Source organism: Mustela nigripes, chromosome 5 (genome assembly GCF_022355385.1).
Source record: "Mustela nigripes isolate SB6536 chromosome 5, MUSNIG.SB6536, whole genome shotgun sequence".
Classification (NCBI taxonomy): domain Eukaryota; kingdom Metazoa; phylum Chordata; class Mammalia; order Carnivora; family Mustelidae; genus Mustela; species Mustela nigripes.
The window spans coordinates 123,341,194-123,364,328 of record NC_081561.1 but is presented as its reverse complement, the minus strand read 5'-3'; the positions used below and the strand labels follow the sequence as shown (position 1 = coordinate 123,364,328).

Here is a 23,135-nt window from a genome sequence, read left to right as displayed (position 1 = left end):
CCTAGAAACATCGCCAAAGGAAAGGGAAGCAAGGGCAAAAGTGAACTAGTGGGACTTCATCAAGATCAAAAGCTTTTACATAGCAAAGGAAATGGTCAACAAAACCAAAAGACAATTGACAGAATGGGAGAAGATATTTGCAAATAAATGATCAGATAAAGGACTAATATCTAAAATCTATAAAGAACTTAACACCCAAAGAACAAATAATCCAGTTGATAAATGGGCAAATGATATCAACAGACATTTTTGCAAAGAAGGCATCCAGATGGCCAACAACACATGAAAAAGTGCTCAACATCACTCGGCATCAGGGAAATACAAATCATAACCACAGTGAGATACCACCTCACACCAGTCAGAATGGCTAAAATTAACAAGACGGGAAGCCACAGATATTGGAGAGGATGCGGAGAAAGGGGAACCGTCCTACGCTGTTGGTGGGAATGTAAGCTGGGGCAGCCACCCTGGAAAATAGCATGGAGGTTCCTCAGAAAGTTGAAAATAGAGCTAACCTACCACCCAGCAATCACACTACTGGGTATTTACCCTAAAGATATAAATGTAGTGATCCGAAGGGGCATGTGCCCCTGAATATTTATAGTAGCAATGTCCACAATAGCCAAACTGGATAGAACCTAGATATCCATCAACAGATGAATAGATAAAGAAGATTTGGTATATATATACAATGGAGTAGAATGCAGCCATGAAAAGAAATGAAATCTTGCCATTTGCAATGACATGGATGGAACTAGAGGGTATTATGCTGAGCAAAATAAGTCAATCAGAGAAAGACAATTATCATATGATCTCCCTGAGATGAGGAATTTTAGAGACAGAGTAGGGGGTTTGCAGTGTAGGGAAGGAAAAAATGAAACAAGTTGGGATCAGGAAGGAGACAAACCATAAGAGACCCTTAATCTTGTGAAACAAACTGAGGGTTGCTGAGGGGTGGGGGAGTTAGGGATAGGGTGACTGAGTTATGAACATTGGGGAGGGTATGTGATATGGTAAGTGCTGTGAAGTGTGTAAGTCTGACGATTCATAGACCTGTACCCCTGGGGCAAATAATACATTATATGTTAAAAAAAAATTTAACAGCATCTGGGTGGTTCAGTGGGTTAAGATGCTGCCTTCTGCTCAGGTCATGATCTCAGGGTCCTGGGATCGAGTCCCACATCGGGCTCTCTGCTCAGCAGGGAGCCTGCTTCCTCCTCTCTCTCTCTCTCTCTCTCTGCCTGCCTCTATGCCTACTTGTGATCTCTCTCTGTCAAATAAATAAATAAAATCTTAAAAAAAAAACACTTAAAAAATTTTAAAAAATAAGTAATAAATAAATAACACAGCTATTTAAAAAGAAAAAAAGGAAGTTATGGATTGCAGGGTGTTTAGAGGTAGCAGCCAGTATAGCCACTATGAGTAATAGTTAAGAGCCAGTTCCAAACAAGAAAACCTGCAATAACCAATTAGTCCCCCTCTCTCCTTCCTGCTGCATAAAATACTTAAGAAACATTTGAATTTTAGTTAAGGAATGATTTTTAACCTCAATTTCTACTTCTTTTTATCCTGTTACCTTAATCTTACTGGAAAATTGTTGTTACCAACCCTCTTTGTAGGCTGTTTTCCTTTTCAGGGTGTCTCAGGAAACCTCTCCTGGATTGGAGTCTGCCTTCAGACTGATATGCACAGGGTCTTTGGGAAAGAAAAGTCCCTAGGCCTCTGGAGCATAAGCCAAAGCATTGGCATTTTGGTATGCATAATTGAGTAACACCTAGGAAGCACCCATGGGGTTTTACCAAGGAGCTGGTGTGCTTTGTCAGGTCCTTGTTCAGGACATTTATATTGGTCCATTAATTTTTTAAGCAATACTACACCAGGGATTGGACCCATAGTATCCTGTTGGGTCAGGGGACAAGTAGCAATGGTAGTAAGTAAAGTGGCAACACAGAGACTATAGGCCTTTGTGTGGGTTCCCTCTGTGTGGGTTCCCTCTTGCTATTGGCTTCCAGTTACAGGGCTTTGTTTTTCTTCTCGGTTAGGATATGTAATTTGGGCACAAGCCACTTGACTCAGTGGTTACACGTGGAAATTTCCAGTCCTCCTCACCTAACGGAATCATTCCATCTACCTTTGGCCCAGAATCCTCCTTGGCAGTGACAGTAGCCTTGCAGTCCAATCCACCCTCCCTTGCTTTCCTTGGCTATAGAGGTCCCTTATACACATTAATAATCAATTAAGACCTTTATAATTAGTAGTCTCATCATTTCATTGGAGCATATGGCCTTGCTTATGCTGCTCTGGGGAGATTCTTGAATTATTATGGCAGGCATGACATTTTAGGTTAGATATTGCAGGCAACACATGACAGAGGCAATGTGTAAAAGCACACAGCAGCATGACAGACCCCTAGCTAAAGGTGCTCCTTTCTCAGATGGTGAGTTTGGCAGTTAGTGGGCAAGTTGCAGGTAAAGTCATTCCCCTTGGTTAATTGCAAGGTCCTGCCCATCCTGCTAATTATGCCAGTTGTTCTGTGTTGGTCTTAGCCTTTCAATACCCAGTCTTGTGCCTAGACCAGCCCTTGTGGTTTTTATTATGATTGCAAGATGCCCTTCAGCAATAACCATTAGGAGACTGAAAAAAATAAAGATTTATTACTTACAGGACCTGGGTATTACACAGCACACATGGTAGACATGGGGGAGTGGGAGAGTGCATGATAATGCACATGGGCCTAAAGTTCTGCTTTTATTGGGGCTGAGGTGGGAGCCAAGGGTTTCATAGGCTCACTGTTGGTGAATTTAAAACATAAGAGCAGGAATTTAAAGCATGGGAAGAGGAAAAACTGGGGGCCAAATGGTCAGTTGTAGAAATCAACCAAGAGGAGCCTTCCTTTGGGAAAGTGGTGTGGCTCCTTATCAAGTTATGTGCTGGCTTTCTGTTTATTTGAGATAGCCATCTTTGAAGTAGATGCCTCTTTGAAGTGGTTGCCTTGGCAATAAAAGCTCAAGTTAGGCACTTACATTAAAATAAGAAAAAATACCCTAATTGTCAAGGTTTACACTATGTATTCAAAGGATAGAAATAAGAATAAAGGTAGATAGTGGTGCCTGGGTGGCTCAATTCATTAAGTGTCTGACTCTTCTCTCTCTTTTTTTTTAAAGATTTATTTATTTATTTATTTATTTGACAGAGAGAGAGAGAGATCACAAGTAGACAGAGAGGCAGGCAGAGAGAGAGAGAGAGAGGGAAGCTCTCTGCTGAGCAGAGAGCCCCATGCGGGACTCAATCCCACACCCTGAGATCATGACCTGAGCCGAAGGCAGCAGCTTCACCCACTGAGCCACCCAGGTGCCCCTAAGTGTCTGACTCTTGATTTCAGGTCAGGTTGTCATGATCTCAGCCCTGTGTCAGACTCTGGGCTCAGTGCAGAGCTGGCCTGAGATTCCCTCTCCTCCCTCTGCCCCTTCCCAAGCTCTCGTACATGCTTTCTCTCTCACACACAAAATAAATAAATAAATAAAAATAAAGTTAGATCTAGAATATTATTTTCATGAAAAATTGAATATAACATGCAGTGTAATTTTTCTGGTTTGGAAATTCATTCTTACAAGCATTGTTATGCTTAAGAGAAATTAGGAGAATGGTCTCGGTTGGTTAGGCAGCTGCCTTTGGCTCAGCTCATGATCCCAGCACCCTGGAATCAGGCCCACAGCAGGTTCCCTGCTCAGTGGGAAGCCTGCTTCTCTTTCTCCCTCTACCGCTCCCTCTGCTTTTATGCTTCTGCTCTCTCTCTGTCAAATAAATAAATAAAATTGTAAAAAGAAAGAAAGAAATTAGGAGTAAATCTCATCAATTACATATTTGATATTAAGTTTAGGTATAACCTAATTTATCAAGTCTTTTCTGTTAAAAATGGGAATTTAAAAAATATACTCTTTGTAATCAAAGTATTTCAGCTGAGATCTGCCTTTTTGTGAATAATTTTTGAAGTGTCAGAACATTGTCTAGAACTGTTTATTATAAATAAAGTTCAAGAATGATTATTTGTGGAAAGGACATTAGCAGGCTCATTAAGTAATCTGATAGGTAGCTGAAATACTGCTGACATATTTTACCTTTTTTTGTTGGGTTAGCCTTTTAAAGATCGCTGTGAATGGTTCTATGAGCATTTGCATTCAGGACAACCAGATTCAGACATGGTGCACAGGCCAGTGAATGAAAATGATATCCTGCTGGTTCACAGAGGTATGTTTAAAAAGAAGCTGATGTGGTTGAGGCATAAAATACCAGTTACTGTAAATTTTAATACGTAAAATTAACCAATGCTACATATTTAGATTCTATTTTTAGGAGTAGCTGTGAAGTTGTGTCAAAAGCAAATTGTGCAAAGCTAAAGCAAGGAATTGCTGTACGGTTCCATGGAGAAGAAGGCATGGTGGGTATAAAAATAAGTGCTATTAATGTCACTAGATATAAAAGATTGAAATGCACTTGAATAAAGTTTAGTATATAATTGATAATGGAAGAAATTTGAAATGATTCTAATTTGTTATTATTCAGAAAAAATTTCCACATATAATTCTGTTGATATTTAATTTTATTTTCTTGAACTCAGGGTCAAGGTGTTGTGCGTGAGTGGTTTGATATTCTGTCTAATGAGATAGTCAATCCTGATTATGCATTGTTTACCCAGTCAGCTGATGGTAAGTTGTACAGTCTACATTATTTTTTCCGTTACTTCTCATATTTTCAAACTATATCAGTGCTTTTTATCCTTTGATTCCCATAGTAATCCTGTGAGCTAGGAGTGGGATAGTCCCATTTCCTAGAAGAGAAAGTTGAATCCAGAGATTTTGTTAACTCGATTAATGAGTGGTAGGATCATGAGTGGAACATGGTTCAGTCTAGCATTCTTTCCTCTACGTAGATGGTTCTCAAGGGCCAGTGCTGGCTGTAAGGAAGTTTTCATCAATCTTTTGTAAAGTAAAACTAAATTTATGCAATTTAAGGATTGTCCTTAGACTGGTTTTCTGAGCTAAAATTTCCTTTTGTGAAATAGTGCCTTAGAAAAGATGGACTTAGAAAAATACTTACTTGGAAAAATTAAAATTTGTTAACCCTATTTGAGTTTCCAAGTCTTAAAATTTATCAGTCATAAAAAACAGTCTAGATTTCATGGTGTTAAATCTTAACTTATAATCTATTTATGTATAGTAACTTAGTTTTCGGTCCTTTTAAAAGATTAAACCTAAACAGCTCTTATTATCTTATAATTGAAATAGGTTATTTGTTGAAATGGTACTTTCGACCTGCACAATTCTAATTCGATATAGTAGGCGGAATGGAAATGGTTACTGCCTGATCTATGAGAAGAATACTTGGCAGTTCTCTGACTTAAGAAAGACATACACAAGTGAAGAGGGGATTTCAGTTTTTAAATGCTTTACCCAGTTGTTTTTATTTCCTGAAGATCTTTTCCTTCCCAATGTTTAATTTATTTTTTGTAAGGAGAGAGTGCATTTTTTTTTTTTTAAGATTTTATTTATTTGTCAGAGAGAGGGAGAGCGAGCGAGCACAGGCAGACAGAGAGGCAGGCAGAGGCAGAGGGAGAAGCAGGCTCCCTGCCGAGCAAGGAGCCTGATGTGGGACTTGATCCCAGGACGCTGGGATCATGACCTGAGCCGAAGGCAGCTGCTTAACCAACTGAGCCACCCAGGCGTCCCGAGAGAGTGCATTATTAATTGTACTTCCTGATTGTCTCCAACTGAACCAGTAGGTAAACCTCCACTGAATAAGGATGACGACCAGGCAAGCGGGGGACGGTGGTGGGCTGCAGGGATACTAGGGAACTGCAGGTATTCTCTTCTGTGCTGGGCTCCTCAGACACACGGGGTGTATTTGAAGTTGTTTAGGAATATGTGACTGCTTTAATTGTATAACTTCTGATTATTTGCTCTGAGGTGAATTTGGTGCTTTTGTTGTTGTTATGACAAATTTGATGAGGTGGTGGGTTTAGTTAGGCCTGATCTTTGAAGCAAGATTTAGCATTAGAGCATTGTATTTTAGCTTTATTTCATTTCTTTATAGTCCCCTATTCTGAGGCTGTCTGTTTAGTTTCATAGCTGAAGAACAGATTTGGTGTGGAATTATGAGTCAAGGTAATTCCTCATACTATGAATATATTAGCAGAGCATATGCTAAAGCACAGAGATCATAAAGATTGTGATTTGTACTTTTTGTAAGCTGTAGAAGTCTTCTCTTTGGGATCATAGTATTTATAAATTAGAATCTCAGTGAAATATTTCTTTGTTCTTAGGTTTAGTTGACATGAAGGGAATTACATTTTGAATTTTGAATTAAAAATTCCTAAATGTGGGAAATGTTTGGGTAGGCTTCATGTCTATAATAATTTCTTTAAAACTTGCTTTCTAATTGAATTAAGATATTTACCGTAGAGTTTGGCCTTTGATGTTACACTGGATGTGAATACAGGCTCTGCTCCTCTTGTTATCATCTTAGGCCAATAAATGTAACCTTTTTGGACCTCAATTTCTCCATTTGAAAATGGTGATAATATGTGTTTTGTGATGTGGTCAAAGAGAAATCAATTAGCTATTACGTAAAAAATGTTTAGCCTAGTGCCTAAGACAGAAAGCACATAGAAAGTAGAAATAATTATTAGAAGCTATTTTTATGTGGGAAACGACATTTTCTTGTTCACTAGGATTTTTCTGAGGTGATGAAAATAGCTGTGTCACAGTTTCATTTTATTTATTTATTTTAAAAAATATTTTATTTATTTATTTGATAGGCAGAGATCACAAGTAGTCAGAGAGGCAGGCAGAGAGAGGGGGAAGCAGGCTCCCCGCTGAGCAGAGAGCCTGATGTGGGGCTTGATCCCAGGTCCCTGAGATTATGACCCAAGCCAAAGGCAGAGGCCAGCCCACTGAGCCACCCAGGTACCCCAGTTCCATGTATTTATTTATTTATTTTAAAAAAGATTTTATTTATTTATTTGACAGACAGTGATCACAAGTAGGCAGAGCAGTAGGCAGAGAGAGAGAGGACGAAGCAGGCTCCTTGCTAAGCAGAGAGCCCATGTGGGGCTTGAACCCAGGACCCTGGGATCGTGACCTGAGCTGAAGGCAGAGGCTTTAACCCATTGAGCCACCCAGGTGCCCCTGCACTAGATATTTTTTTAGATTTTTGTTTTCATTGTGATCAAATATATAACATAGTATTTACTCTTTTAACCACGTTAAAGTGTACAATTCACTGGCATTAAGTACATTGACAGTGTTGTATAACCATCACCGTTTCCAGACGTTTTGTCATGTAAGTGGAGCCATACTAGGTTTTGACAGTAATTGGTAACTACTGCCTTTGCCATTTTTACTTATATACCTCTGTGGTACTTATTTAAAGTTGATTATTTGTGAGGTGCCTAGGTGACCGGTTGGTTAAGTGTCCAGACTCTCAAGTTTCAGCTCAGCTCATGATCTCAGGTTGTGAGATTGAGCCCTGAGTCGGCCTCTGTGCTCAGTGGGGAGTCTGCTAGAGATTCTGTCTTTCTCCCTCTACCCCTCCCCCTGCTTGGGTGTGCTCAGTTGCTCTCTCAAATAAAATCTTAAAAAAATAAAGTTGATTATTATGAGGAATAATTGGTTGACTTGTGGATTTTGGTGATTTTCCTGATAATTGGTAAAAGGCATCAAGTTCATTACTTAAGAACAGTTATATATTTAAAATTTTAGTTACTCTTCTTGTGCTCTATTCCAATTTTAGTATATGTGCTGCCGAAGTGAGCACTGTAGTGCTCTATTCCATAGGAACAAAAAGTAGTGAAGATCTGCACTGGGCATGTATAGATGAATAAAACAATGCCTGTCCTAATTTATAACCTATTATTTATCCATTGCTGAGGAAAACGTGTATTATCTTTTAATGTATTATTTTCAGGATCTCTTTGACACATCTTCCAACCACTTTCAGTTAAAAGTATTTCTAAAATTTTCTCTTTGCAAAGACTTACCTGATAAGTATGTGTGAATTAATGATTATCTTCTGACAATTCCATTGTCTGTTACATATTCCATAAAGAACATTCTGGTGGAAGTTTATACATAATGTAACCTTGGTTTTGCTGAATTCTATATGAACTGATTTATTTGCATTGAAGTGATCTTTTTTTTGCATCTAGATTGTTAGAAGTAAATTATTTTGTATTTATTTTAATAGGAACAACTTTTCAGCCTAATAGTAACTCCTACGTAAATCCTGATCACTTAAACTATTTCCGGTTTGCTGGACAGATCTTGGGATTAGCTTTGAACCACAGGCAGCTGGTCAACATTTACTTCACAAGATCATTCTATAAGCACATTCTTGGTATGGCTCTATTGTTATTTCCAGAGACATTTATTTGAAGTGTTTTTCTTAGAATCTTTAGGGAAAAACTAAGTAGGTAAGTGATCGCATTTTGATTGAGGTAGTTTTTATTTCAATTAGAAACTGTCTGTGTTTGTAAGGCATTTGGGAGCCTGAGGGAGAGAAAAAAAATCGAATTTTTTGCTAAAAAAATTGTTTTTCATTTTAGAGTGCATATGTTTATGCTAAGAATGCATTTTAATATGAATATGCTTAAGTGAATGGCACTTTTTGAAGTAATAATAATTTTTCTGTATAGCTATTTCAAAGAAAGATTACATTATAAAAATGTGGGAAAAAACACAAGTTTAAATTAACAGACTTCCAAATCTAGGAATTAGCCTCCACTTAAATCATGCTGTGAATTGGATTATATTTTGCAGTTTTATGGAATATCTGTAGAGGGCAGTATTTTACCATTAAACAAACAAGGAAAGGCAGAAACATTTAGAATATAACTGCTGTATGTTTGCATTTTTAGGTATTCCTGTAAATTACCAAGATGTGGCATCCATTGATCCAGAGTATGCCAAAAATTTGCAGTGGATTTTAGATAATGATATTAGTGATCTGGGTCTAGAGCTAACCTTTTCTGTTGAAACTGATGTGTTTGGAGCAATGGAAGAGGTGCCTTTGAAACCTGGGGGTGGAAGTATTCTTGTCACACAAAATAATAAAGTGAGTATTTGAATACTTATCGTAGCCATTGTTTGTAACTTGGCCCTGATACTTTGCTGATTACTCTAGCCTCCTGACACTAGCTAGAAAAACTTTTACTGTTTCAGTTTCATAACATTTTATAACAGAGAAAATATTTAAATTGACTAAACCTTCAAATACCAAATTTTTAGTTAGGAAGGATCATTTCACTAGTGTATTAGATAGCTGAGGCAGTTCCTGAGGCAGCCTAGAGCACAATTCAGTTGATTCTATAAATTGGGCATCTTTTTATTAAAAACTTCGATTAGCAATAGAAGTTTATACCAAAATCAAATTAGGATTTAGTCACTGTTTCATCTTTTGAAATACGATGTTAAGAGTTCCAGTAGAGAAAAGAAGAATTTCCCATGTTAAACTTTCTACATGCTTTTGGTATCCAGTAAGTCTGTTAGATCTCTCAACTTGATTGTTTTTTTAAGCTTTATAACTTGATTATTTTTATTTATTGTTCTGTCTTTTGTTTGTGGATATTTTTTCCAGTTTTATTTGAAAAATAATTGACAGCTGCACATAGTAGTTTTAAATTTTGTCATATGTTTTAAATTTCACTGTTGAAAAATATGATTCAGTTTTATGTTATATTTTGATATGTAGGAAATTGGGAGCCAGAAAATCTGGTTTGGGAACTCTACTTCTGTCATTTACTAGTAGCAACTTCTGGTTAAACAAGACTCAGTTCTTTTTCCTTTCCATTAGTTGTATTGTAATTCCAAGACAGCTTCAGAAGCAACTAACTTTAAGAAATTATGCCCATTGATTTAGTAAAATACGGATTCTTTTTTCTTTGAAAGACCAAAAGACTTGGCTACATTTTAACCTCTTTGAGCTTCAGTTTTCTATTTTGTAGACTTGAGATAATGATACCTCCCATACAGAATCGTTACTAGCATTTTGCAAGCTGAAAACCACAATACAAAATAGTGCTCTATAAAAAGAGGATAGTGCTCTATAAAAAGAGGTTTTTAGTTTGAGATATGTATAGGGTATTGGAAAGTTATATCATGGTATGCAGTTTTACTTTTGCAACTTAGATACTATATGTAGAAAATAGCCCATGAAGTTTAATTTTTGAAAATAAGATCAGAAGCTCAGTTTTTACACACATATGCTTAGATGTTTTTTAGTTTGCTCTCTCATTTGACACATAAGGACACTCACTGAAGCCTAAAGAGTTAATGGTAAAGCTGGGGACAAAACCCAGATTTCCTACTTTCAAGTCTGATGTTCTTCCTTTTGCAAAATTAATCATGTTAAGGAAGATCTTACTTGATTTTTAATATAATGAGTCATGTTAAGCTATAGATCATGAAAAGACTAAAATGCTTCTTTTTTTTTATTTTAAAGATTTTATTTATTTGACAGACAGAGACAGCAAGAGAGGGGAACATAAGCAAGGGGAGTGGGAGAAGGAGAAGCAGGCTTCCCACCAAGCAGGGAGCCTTATGCAGGGCTCTATTATAGGGCCCTGGGATCATGACCTGAGCCGAAGGCAGATGCTTAATGACGGAGCCACCCATGCGCCCCAAAATGCTTCATTTTCAAAATATGTATAAGCTTACCAGTGATTAAAAGTAATTTTAAAAATCTTATTATTAGATTGTCCACCCTGTAGTGCATTTATTATTTTATTTTACACTAGAGACCTATTCTCAATTAAGGTTAATGAAATTATACTATCTTTATTATAAGCAGGTGATTGTTTTTCACCAGAGAAACTCAAACATGATTCTTATCTGTGAATACTATGGTGAGTGGACTTGTCACCCTCTCAGATATATTTTATATGACAAAGTGGAAAGACTCATTAACAATTGCATGATGCATAGGTATATTTATACTTGTATCTCCTAAGAGTACCCCTCCCATTATGACATGATTTTTGTTTAGATTTTTAAAAAGACATTTTATTAATTCTTTGGCACTCGCGTCTTTTATGAATTCTAGAAAGAAGGAAGATATTGAGTAAGTAACAATAAGAGTATACACACATTGAGGGTGTACCTTTCATTGTAAGTCTAGTTAGACTGGAATACTTATTACTGTAATATTATGAGACCGATGCCTTACCACTTGGCAACTGCCTTACTATTGTAGTATTAAAAAGGCTGAAACTTTTGCTTCTAAGTTAAATGCATTTTTATTTAACTATATTAACTAATTTTTGGTTGATTATAGGTGATTTTTTTTATTAGCTTTTGGTAATAAAGCAGGATCTCAATCACTAATATGTTAATTCTTCTCAGCTTTTATTTTTGTGATGTAAACATTTTCCAGAGTTTTCTAATGTTACCAGAAAGAGCCAAGTGTAATTGTTTTTTTTTTGAGTCAAGCATAATTCTGTATCAAATTGTTAATGCTTAAACATTTAATGCTTACTCAGTAAGCAACCCAATTTTTTAAAATTAAAAATCTTTAGAAACATGCCTGCATTTTATTTACTTATTTTTTTAATTAATTAATTATTTATTTTTTAAAAGATTATTTATTTATTTATTTATTTGTCATAGAGAGAGAAGCTAGAGCAAGCACAGGCAGACAGAGTGGCAGGCAGAGGCAGAGGTAGAAGCAGGCTCCCCGCCAAGCAAGGAGCCCGATGTGGGACTCGATCCCAGGACGCCAGGATCATGACCTGAGCCGAAGGCAGCCGCTTAACCAACTGAGCCACCCAGGCGTCCCCATGCCTGCATTTTAAATTGATTACTTGCTTTAAGATTGTTACTCAGTTTACAAATAACATTTTCAATTTTTAGAAATTTTGTTATTTTTTTAACATATGTTTCTTTTAAGAACTTTTTTTGTTACTCTAAGGTTAGACTTTTACTTACTTATCTCTATAGGTGTAAAGTTGTAACAGTCATCTTTGGAGTTCAGCTTCAAAATCTGTAAGCATGTTGCAGTTTAAATGAGTTACCAAGCTTGTTAGTATGAGAAAATCTGTGTAAGCTGATCTCCACATGGGGGAGTCATTTAGTCCTAAGTTTTATGGAAACGCTTTGATAATTGTGGAATGAAGTCAAATAAAGGAAAATACCTTTGTTTAAAAAGGAGTACATTAAATAAATACAAATGATATAGGCAGAAGAATACATATCCATTCCACATTTTATTTTTTTTAATTTTTTAAATTTTTTTATTCCATATTTTAAATATGGTCATTTAAATTTAATTTTGTATCTATCAATTTGTTAAAAATCTTAAAAAAATAATGAAACTAAACTCTGGTTTCACTTTTAATAATGGATGAATTACCAGGAGCTGAGCATTTATTTATTTGTTTGTTTGTTTGTTTATTTTTAAGATTTTTATTTATTTGGCAGAGACAAGTATTTGACAAGTAGGCAGAGAGGCAGAGACTGAGGAAGGAAAGCAGGCTCCCTGCTGCGCAGAGAGCCCCATGCAGGACTTGATATCCGGAGCCTAGGATTGTGACCTGAACTGAAGGCCGAGGCTTTAACCCACTGAGCCACCTAGGTGCATTTAAATAGTATTTTCATCTTCTTTTTAAAAATTTTGCTTTTATTTTTCATTTTCTCTCTCTCTCTCTTTTTTTTTTTTTAAGGTTTTATTTATTTGTCAGAGAGAGAGAGAAAACACAAGCAGGGGGAGTGGCAGGCTGAGAGAGAAACAGGCCCCCTACTGAGTAGGGAGCCTGGATGTGGGACTCAATCCTAGGTATCTGGTATCTGAAGGTAGACACTTAACTGAGCCACCCAGGCATCCCCTCTTTTTTTTTTTTTTTTTTTAATTTATTTTATTATTTTTTTATTTTTGAGCAGAAGCTAGAATCATGGAACCATAAAATTTGAGTTAGAAGTGACAGGTTTTCTTATATCTTCAGTCTGTCTCCTAGAACTGAAGAGTAAGCTACATGAGTTTTAAATGCTAACACTTTTACAGTGTTAATCATGAAGTTCATTCAGGCTGGGAGGGAGAGAAATAGGGATGGGATAAGACAGGATATCAAGGAATAGAGGAGGTGGCATGGAAGTTGAATTACAGAAGCATTAAATGGTCAGATGGGGGTGGAAATGGTAAAATCTTCTGGGCTTATAGGAAGTTAAGGGTGACAGAGCACGATGTATTCAAGGAACCACAGGTAGATCAGTGAGTTGTAGATCTTAGCTTAGATTGCAAAGCAAATGAGTGGTAAAAGATGAGCGGGATAGACGGACGGGCCAAATTCTGAAAGACTCTGCACCCACAATTAGGAATGTGAAAATTGTTCTAAAGACTGTAGGGATGATTGTAGATGTTATAGAGGCAAGTTTCATCAGTGGATTCTGTCTCTTAAAAACACAAAAACAGACTTAGCTTGGAATGTGAAGAATGAATTGAAATGGGGCAATATTGGAGTCAGGGCAACTGATAGGTGGTCGTGGTATTGGTCTGGGGAGCATGCATGAGGATTTTGTAAGACAATGGCAGTGAGGATGGAGATAATGAAGTAGTTTCTTGCCTTTTTGGCGTATCTGCTTATGCCTACAAAAGAAACCTGGTTATCCTTTTGCAGTTTTCAGTAGAGAAATTTCCAGTGAGAACTCTTATATACCAGAGCAGTAGTAAGTGGATAAACTCAGGAAAGAAGCTTTTATACACCAAAGGATATATATTGAAACCGTAAATTGAATTATTCCAACAATAATGCCATTTAAACTGTTAATTATGGAAAAAATAACTATTCCAAACTGTTTTACAAATGGGCCCAGTTTATTCCTCTGCTTAGAGGAGGCGGAATAAAGAACATTTTGTTTTCACTAGTAAAAGTTAATTATTATTTAAGTAAATATGGTTCATTTAGATATTTTTTGAGAAATAGTGAAAAACAATTTTCAAGAGGAAAAATAGCTTAAATTTTGCTTTTTTTTTTTTTTTTTTCAAAATCACCACCATTTCTCATAAGAAGACATAATTTAGGTTGAAAGCCTGAAGAGAAGTTAAAATTTTAAGGAAGATGTCTGAGAGAAGAATATTATTTATTCCACATATTCAGAAGACTAGGAGATTATTAAAACAAAAGGTTTCTATAAGTACAGACATATAATTTAACTGGAACATATTTGAAAGTTCAGTCTTCTTAATCTTAGTGTTTTTACATTTTTCACTTCAGTTTGTTTTTTGCTTACTGATTTTATATCACTTACCAGGATCAGAGGCTGAGCCAGAAAAAAGTTGCTAAGGCTCTTTTTTTGTTGCCGTTGTTGTTTCTATGCTATGCTGAAGCTTTTCGAGTTGAAAGCCTTCTATGTATTTATGTAATTATTTCACCAGTACAAGTACTAAGATTCCTTAATATGATTAATTCTTCAATTTAATTCTTTGGCATCAGTATTATTTTATGCCTTCAAAGAATAGACAACAAAACTCAGGTGGGAGCAAACATGACTCCTATGATATACAATCTGTTAGGGATGACAAAAGATCCTCTGCCCCCAAGTTTTATCAACTCTTATAATAGCTTAAAAGAAAATGATAGTTTATGCTTGGTTTATAATTAATGTTTAATTATGCAACTCTTTATGCCAGTGTTTTGTGGACTGGTTGTCATCTACATATTCAGTGTTTCCTTATTAAAGCATTTAAGATATTTGATGTTGTTCAGGGCATAAACTGTGGGGAGTTGAGTCACTTGGATGCCTGTATAGATAATGGGAATGCAGTCAGTATATTTCTGCTCAGTATGAATAGTCAGAATGTTAGTGTGTAATGGTAGTGGATGTTCATAGTAATAATTGTATCATCAAGAAAACATTAATTTGTGTTATTCTGTTTGAGGATGTACAGTGTTTAAGGAAGCAGGGAAACATTTTAGCTCAGTTGGATTTATATTTTCTTCTGTTAAACAGTGGTATTTCAGCTATGTGGAAAACTTTATTTTACTAAACATCTTAGCAGGATTTGTGATGGCTATGATTTTATTAGTCTTCTTTCTTTTTTTAAAAAAAGATTGTATTTTATTTATTTGACAGAGAGGGAGAGAGAAAGAGAGCACAAGTAGGGGGAGCAGAAGAGGGAGAAGCAAGCTCCCTGCTGAGCAGGGAGCCTGATGTGGGGCATGATCCCAGAACCCTGGGATCATGACCTGAGCCGAAGGCAGTCGCTTAACCAACTGAGACACCCAGGTGCCCAATTGTATTATTTTTCTGAGTAATAATTTAGACCAAAATTCATCCACATTTAAATTAACTTAATATGGAAACTGGTATTAGAAGGATCTGATTTCCACAAATTGATACACAATGACTATGGGTCCAAGTTATAGAAATAAATGTGGAAAATATTTAAAATATTGGAATAATATTCCATGTTAGACGAATAGAAGGAAACAAGGAAAGAATAGTATACTTGTGAGAATTAATTTTTAAAAAGAGAATGTGTGAGGAAATAATAGGAATTAAGTAATTGAAAACAGAATTTGTACTACTCTGATGAATATGGACTGCAGTAATGGCCAGTTAAAATTGGTGAAGTGTACTTTGAACAGTTCACAAATATTTTCCTTTTTTTTTTTTTTAGCATGAGAGAACACGTGTGCACATCTGAATGGTGGGCGGAGGAATGAGGGGCGGAGGCAAAGGGAGAGAGAGAACCTTAAGCAGGCTCCATGTCCAGTATGGAGCCCAAAATGGGGCTAGATCTCAGGACCCTGATATTATGAGCTGAGCTGAAATCAAGGGTTGAATGCTTAACTGATTGAGCTCCACAGGAGCCCCACAAATCTTTTATGCTTCATAATTTAAGGTCTTGAACAATGATCATTAAATAGTACCATAAGATTCTAAGAGCAAAACATTTTGGGGAAAAGCTGGTCTTGATAAGGGAAGATAGGGTCAAATAAAGCACCTTAAACATTAATGAATGAGTGGAGCAGAAAAATTGTAGTAGTTGAGTAAGTTTATGTAGAGCATACGTAAACTAAAAGATAATCATGTGCTAATATTGAAATCATTGCTGGTTATCACTTGGAAGTGTGCTATATATATTATTTCTTGGATTGGATATAAAAATCTAGTTTATATTTCTGTTTGATTGTTTGGCACTCATTTTTGTCTCCTCCTCTCTGGTAACTACCTCAATGTAGTAACTGATTAAATCCTGTACAGTGGAAAAAAACTTATGGGTGGTAGGGAGTGTGATTTGGGGGCTATTCAGTAGGCTGAATAGCAGAAATGACAGCTTTCCCTGCGCTAGATTACACCAAGAGCTATGTGGGTTTGGGGAGAGCTATGGAGAATCCACCATGACACTTCTATAGCTTTGACACGTATGGAGAATTCATAGGCAGTGGTTATATATAACTTGCTAGCTCAGTCCTTGTGGATTTTTCCCCCCGCTGGGGTAGAGTTAGGAAGTGGGATGGGGCATAGCATTGGATTAGTGCCCCCTCAAATAAAGAAGGAACCTAAAATAGGCTTTCTCTACTCTCTTTAGAACATTCATACCTGGCAGGTAAGAACTATCTATAGCATATTGCTTTTTAGTCACAACGTTTCACTTAGAGGTAATTTAAAATACACAAATGATAACAATTGATAGAGTTGACTGATAAATATGTAATAGTTGATTCTTGTCTGAGCCAAAATATATTATTACCAGTTAAATTTTAAGTGACACTTGTTTTCTGTAATGATGTATTTTAAAATGAAATGTGTTAAAGTAGCTTACCTTAATTTAGAATCAAGTCAACTATGCTTATATGACCATTTTATCAAGTTCTTAGTATGTATTAAATGCACTTGTTGAATGTATGCATTCTTTCAGTATTTGTTGAACATTTACAAAGTGGCAGCCACTTTTTAGGCGCTGGGAATATATACTAGAAAACAAACAAAACCCCTGCCTGCAGAGAGATTACATTCTAATGAGATACTTCAGTCAGAGACATGAGGAAGTATAGACACTAAGACCTGAACAAGCTTATATTTGGGGAATAGAGAGAATCAACAAGGGAGAGAGTAGAAAGAAATGAGATGAGAGGGCACAACAGAGACTGGATCATTTAGGGTCTTAAAGGCTAGGAAAGTAATTTATATTTTACAAAGTTGTTTTGTTTTTAAGGTGGGTGAGAGGTGCTTGACTGAGCCACCTAGGCACCCATCACTGTAAGGCTTTGAGCAGGAGTGATGTGATCTAAATTATGTATGAAATTATATAGATAATATTTATTTATATATTTAAAAGATTAGTTGGTGGTATGGGAGAAGCAGTACAGAGGCAAAAATGGAAACTGGGACCCCACATATTACAGTAACCCAGATGAAGGTGATGATGATGGCTTGGACCAGGGTGCTGGATGTGGAGAGGGTGAGACAGGGTTGGTTTGAGAATGTTGTTTGGAGGTAGTTCTGATAGAACTTACTGATACAGCATGTGAGAGAAATCATAGGTGATTGATTCCTAGTATTTTAGCCAAAGTAACTCAGTGATTGGTAGATTATGGGTTTACTGAGAGACTTGAATAATGGTGTCTTTAAACCTTTTCCTCTTTTTTTTTTTTTTTAAAGATTTTATTTATTTATTTGACAGAGAGAGAGATCACACGTAGGCAGAGATGCAGGCAGAGAGAGAGAGAGAGAGAAAAAGTCTCCCTCCTAAGCAGAGAGCCTGACATGGGGCTCGATCCCAGGACCCTGAGATCATGACCTGAGCCGAAGGCAGAGGCTTCACCCACTAAGCCACCCAGGCACCCCTTTTTTCTTTCTTTTTTAATTTATTTATTTGACAGAGAGAGAAAGAGTAAGCACAAGCAGGGGGAATGGCAGGCAGGGGAGAAGCAGACTTAGCAAGAAGCCCAATGTGGGACTCTCTCCCAGGACCCCAGGATCACAACACAAGCTGAAGGCAGCGGCTTAACTGACTGAGCCTCTCAGGTGCCCCCAACCTCTTACCTCTTAAGTGAAGAATGATTATATCAACATTATATTAAGTATGTAAAATTGAAAAAAAAAAAATCACCTTTTTTTTTTTTTTTTAGGCGGAGTATGTTCAGCTTGTTACTGAACTTCGAATGACAAGAGCCATTCAGCCTCAGATCAATGCTTTTTTGCAGGGCTTTCATATGTTCATTCCACCTTCTCTCATACAGCTTTTTGATGAATATGAATTGGTAAGGAAAAACATCAGTTCATTTTGGTTACGAAACAACACAAAACTCCAGTCGCTATAATTCAGAAATGATTTTGGAGTACTATGTTATAAAATAATGTATAATATGACATTATGGTTTGATGTTCTTGTTAAGAGATTTCTTACAAGATTTGTGGTTGTGCTTATCTTAGTGTGAAATGAAAACAAAAATGGAGTACATTTTCAAAGTATTTTACATGGGAGATGTTGAAGGCCATATATATATGAATATATATATTCATATTATAGTTAACCCTTAAGCCTTGAACAACGCGTTTGAACTGTTGTGAGTTCAAACTTAAAAGTGGATGTTTTCCAGTATAACACTAAATTTTCTTACTTTTTTTTTTAAGATTGATTTATTTGAGAGCAAGAGAGAGTGTGTGTGAGTTGGGAAAGGAGCGAGGAGGAAGGAGAAAAGAGGACAAAGAGTCTTAAGCAGATTTCACACTAAGCATGGAGCCCAGTGTGGGGTTCAGCCTCAAAATCCTCAGATCATGACCTAAGCCCAAACCAAGAGCCAGACACTCAGCCAGCTGAGCCACCCTAGACACCTCTTCTTTCTGATTTTAATAATATTTTTTCTTCTGGTTTGCCTTGATCTAAGAATAGGATATGTGTAATTCATGTAACATACAAAATATGCTTACTGTTTATGTTTTCTATAAGGCCTCTGGCCAGCAGTAGGCTATTAGTAGTTAAGTTTTGGGGGAATTCAAATGTTACATGTGGATTTTGACTGCATGGGGTCAGAGTCCGTAACACCTGCATCGTTCAAGCAAGAATCAACTATACTTCTAAATTTTTGGTTTGACCATATGAGGTACAAGATAATGATACTAACTTCTTGTCCTTCCGAAAAGAAGAATTAGAAGGTTTTTCTTACTGTATTTGTTTAATTTTCTCTAACTTCTTATTTTACCATATATAATTCTAAATTTTCCATTTTAAATCTGTGTGGAGTCCTTACTTTGTTGGTTTCTAGTTTCTAATGTTTGTTTTGCTTTTTTAGTTTCCTTGCCTTTTACTATGACCTAACAGGATTTCTAATTTTATATGCTTTATGTTTGCATTTGCCCTCATATCCTTTTTCTCTCTTATGATTGGTAATAAATTATTTTCAAACTCTTGGGGAGTTGTCTAACTCCGTAATTAAACATAGTTTTTTTTTTTAGATTTTATTTGAGAAAGAGTGAGTGAGAGAACACATGAGCAGAGGCAGAGGGAGAGGGAGAAGCAGACTCCCCACTGAGCCGGGAGCCCAATGCAGGGCTTGATCCCAGAACCCTGGGATCATGACCTGAGCCAAAGGCAGATGCTTAACTGACTGAGCCACCCAGGCACTCCTATAGTGTTTTGAATAGAGTATAGAGTATAGCTAATTTTTTATTTTAAAAAATGTAATTTGGAATAGTAAATTTTAGATCAATGGAAAAGTATCCTTTGGTTTTTATTCTTTCCCATAAAATTAGTTTTACCCTGTGCTTTTCACTTTACTTTATGAGTAAGTACACTGATTTATACCTTTTAATTTTACATATATGCCAGTATTTTTTGTTTTATAAGTCATTATATCTTAGTATAATAGTGAATATAATTTTGAAGTCCATTGTGACTTAGTTTCATTAAATGTTAGTTTTGAGGTTGTTTTTGTTTTTGTTTTTGTTTTTGTTTTTTGCTTGCATTTTAGGTTTAAGATTAATGGTTTTGTTTAGTATGGACTCATTACTTTTTACATGGCAGTAAGTTATTTTTAGCATTTAAAAATGGAGGAGTACTTATGAACTATTATTAAACATGATTGAAATCTGACTTTTTTCTGTACCGTACATACATTAAATTGGCTTTGTGAGTTCAAAACAGAGACTTCCACATTATCTTTTGGACCTCTGTGTAAAAAAGAACAAATAGCAACAATGTAAATAATTGACAAAAACTTTGCCTCCTGATTTACGGATATTGCTCAGTTTTATGAGATTTATTGATTTATAGTGTATGTAGAGAAAAGTATATGCATCGTAATGTACAGTTTGATGAATTTTTATAAACTGAATACACCCATAAAACCAGCACCTGGATCAAGAAACAGAGAAATCCTGGCACCCCTCATGTCCACTCCTGTTCTATTCCAGTCACTGTCTCTTCATGGGGAACTACTCTTCTGACCTTTTTTTTCCATTAACATTATTATTATTCTTGTTTTTACATTTATTTAAATTCAGTAAATTAACATATCATATATTATTAGTTTCAGAGGTAGAGTTCAGTGATTCACCACTCTTATATTTTTTCTTTAAGATTTTATTTATTTATTTTTTTAGAGAGAACCTGAGAATGGGGAGGGGCAGAGGCAGAGGGTGAGAGAGAATCTCCAGCAGACTCCCTGCTGAGCATGGAGCCCAATGTGGGGCTCCATCTTATGACCCAGAGATCTTGACCTGATCCAAAATCAACAGTCCCGGTGGTTAATGGAATGAGCCACCCTGTCTTCCCCTTCTGACTTCTAAAAATACCATAGATTAGGTTTCTCATTTTTGAACTTAATGTAAATGGAGAAGTCACCTAAATATAACTGCTTTCTTTAGCTCAACTTTTTATGAGAATTATACATATTGTTGCAGGAAGTTGCAATTTGTTCCTTTTTATTGCATTATAGCATTTCATTGTATCTGTGTGTGTGTGTGTGTGTGTGTGTGTGTGTGTTTAGAGAGAGGTCTATGCTTCATGAACATTTGGTAGGTACTTTTCAGTTTTGGGTTATTTGAAGTAGTGCTGTTACAAACATTCTAATACATGTCTTTAGGAGGGTGTATGTGTGCATCTTAAAATGTAATTGCTGGGACATAGGGTGTACATTTATTCTATTGTAGTAGATAATTTGCAGATAGTGCAAGTGGTGTGTCAGTTTGTATTCCCACCAATAGGTATGAGAGTTCTGGGTATTCCATGTCTTCACTAGCACTTGATGTTTTCTTTTTCATTTTTACCATTTTTATGGATCACTAGTGGTGTTTCATTTACCTAATGACTTATGAGATTGAGTGTGTTTATATGTTCATTGGCCACTTACACTCTGGTGCCAGGTGGCTCAGTGGGTTAAGCATCTGCCTTCAGCTCAGGTTGTGATCTCAGGGTCCTGGGATCAAGCCCTGCATTGGGCTCCCTGCTCAGCAGGAAATCTGATTTTCCCTTTCTCTCTGTCTGCTGTTCCCCTTGCTTGTGCTTTCTCTCTCTCTCTCTGTCAAATAAATAAATAAAATCTTTAAAAAAAAATAGTGTTTACTCAAGTAATTTGTCCATTTTTCTATTGTGTTTTCTGTTTTGTTTTGTTCTGTTTTTTTGTTACTGATTTATAGGATTCTTTATAGGAGTGTTTGTTACCTATATTGTGAATATCTTCTGTTTTGGTATCTTTAAGTGAATAAAATTTAAAACAGTTCAGTTTATCCTGTTTTTCCCTTTTTTAAATAAATGGATCTCTTTTGTCTCCTTTTAAGAACCTGTTTCTTATTCCCAGGTCATGAAAGTGTTTCCCCATGTTTTCTTCTAAAAGCTTTCTTTATTCCTTTATTTTTCATATTTTGGTCTGCTGCTGTTAAATTTTCAGTTGTGGTTTGTATTAGAAGTTAGGTCAGGATTCCTCATCGGGTCTTAGACTCTAGCTTTACTATGTTGAGCTGATTGAGATGGAGGGATTATTTGGAAAGAGCAGTGTTGTCAGCATGATCCTGATATATTCAGTGATGAAAATTATTATTAAAAATGTGGTATTTTCCAGGCACTTTATATTTATTAACTTTTTTTTTAAAGATTTTATTTATTTATTTGACAGACAGAGATCCAAGTAGGCAGAGAGGCAGGCAGAGAGAGAGAGGAGGAAGCAGGCTCCCCACTGAGCAGAGAACCCGATGCGGGGCTCGATCTCAGGACCCCGAGATCATGACCTGAGCTGAAGGCAGAGGCATTAACCCACTGAGCCACCCAGCGCCCCTATATTTATTAAATTTAAAAATTTTTACAATAGACCTCCCATTTTACAGAGAAGGAAAACTAATCCAAAGAAGGTACAGAATTTCCTCCTGTTCATAAAGTATGTGTTAGAGCCAGACTGGGAACCCATGTTCTGTGCTCTAGACCTGGTCTGTCTTCATCAGTATTGCCAGACTGTCTCTCAGAGGCATAAGTTATAAATGGGACTTGGTTTTAGAATGACTTTGTCTTTCATAGGAAAAGGAGTATGCTACATTTGGATAGGAAACTTTTTTTAAAAAAAGCTTGGCAAAGAAATCTAAGCTAGATGTGCATCTGGAATTAACACATTGAACCATATGAATACTAGATAAGCTAATGGCTATGAATATTTGCATGGCTCAATTGCTGGCCATTCATATGGGATATATATGTTATACCCATTTCCAGTAGACTAAATTCATTTATTTTGTCATGTTTTTAAAAAACAATAAATTACTGATTGGGACTTGAAATCTTCCTGCTATATATTCTTTTTATTGTGGAATTCCCATTTCATCTACTTGTTTTTACTCAGTGTAATTTTTTTTTTTTTTTTTTTTTTTTTGCCTTGGTGTTACATGGGATAATAAAGATCTTCCTCTTCACAAAAGCTGTAATAATATATTCATGAAATGCTTTAAATTTCTTGAGAGAATATAGTCTCAATAATTTTTACTTATAATTATTAATAATGGAAGCATACTTAATATTATTAAAAGCTTATCTTTAGAAGGGAAGAGGATTAAACTCTCATGGCTTGTAAGAAATATATAAAATTCGTCCCTACTCACTTTTGGCAGATCTGTATCAGTGTCTTGCCAATTTCCCCAGATGGCTCAGATGGAAACTTT

At 36.1% G+C, this 23,135-nt stretch overlaps 1 protein-coding gene across 6 annotated transcripts in view; it reads left to right on the top strand.

Moving 5' to 3' along the window:
• Window positions 1-23,135, top strand: part of HACE1 (HECT domain and ankyrin repeat containing E3 ubiquitin protein ligase 1) — a 116,313-nt gene that overhangs the window by 80,547 nt on the left and 12,631 nt on the right. For all 6 annotated transcript variants that reach the window (XM_059401120.1, XM_059401118.1, XM_059401119.1 and 3 more), the window contains 6 exons: window positions 4,137-4,248; window positions 4,341-4,438; window positions 4,619-4,706; window positions 8,242-8,391; window positions 8,912-9,108; window positions 18,122-18,253. In XM_059401120.1, coding sequence (XP_059257103.1) covers window positions 4,137-4,248; window positions 4,341-4,438; window positions 4,619-4,706; window positions 8,242-8,391; window positions 8,912-9,108; window positions 18,122-18,253 — 777 coding nt within the window. The remainder of the gene's footprint in view (window positions 1-4,136; window positions 4,249-4,340; window positions 4,439-4,618; window positions 4,707-8,241; window positions 8,392-8,911; window positions 9,109-18,121; window positions 18,254-23,135) is intronic.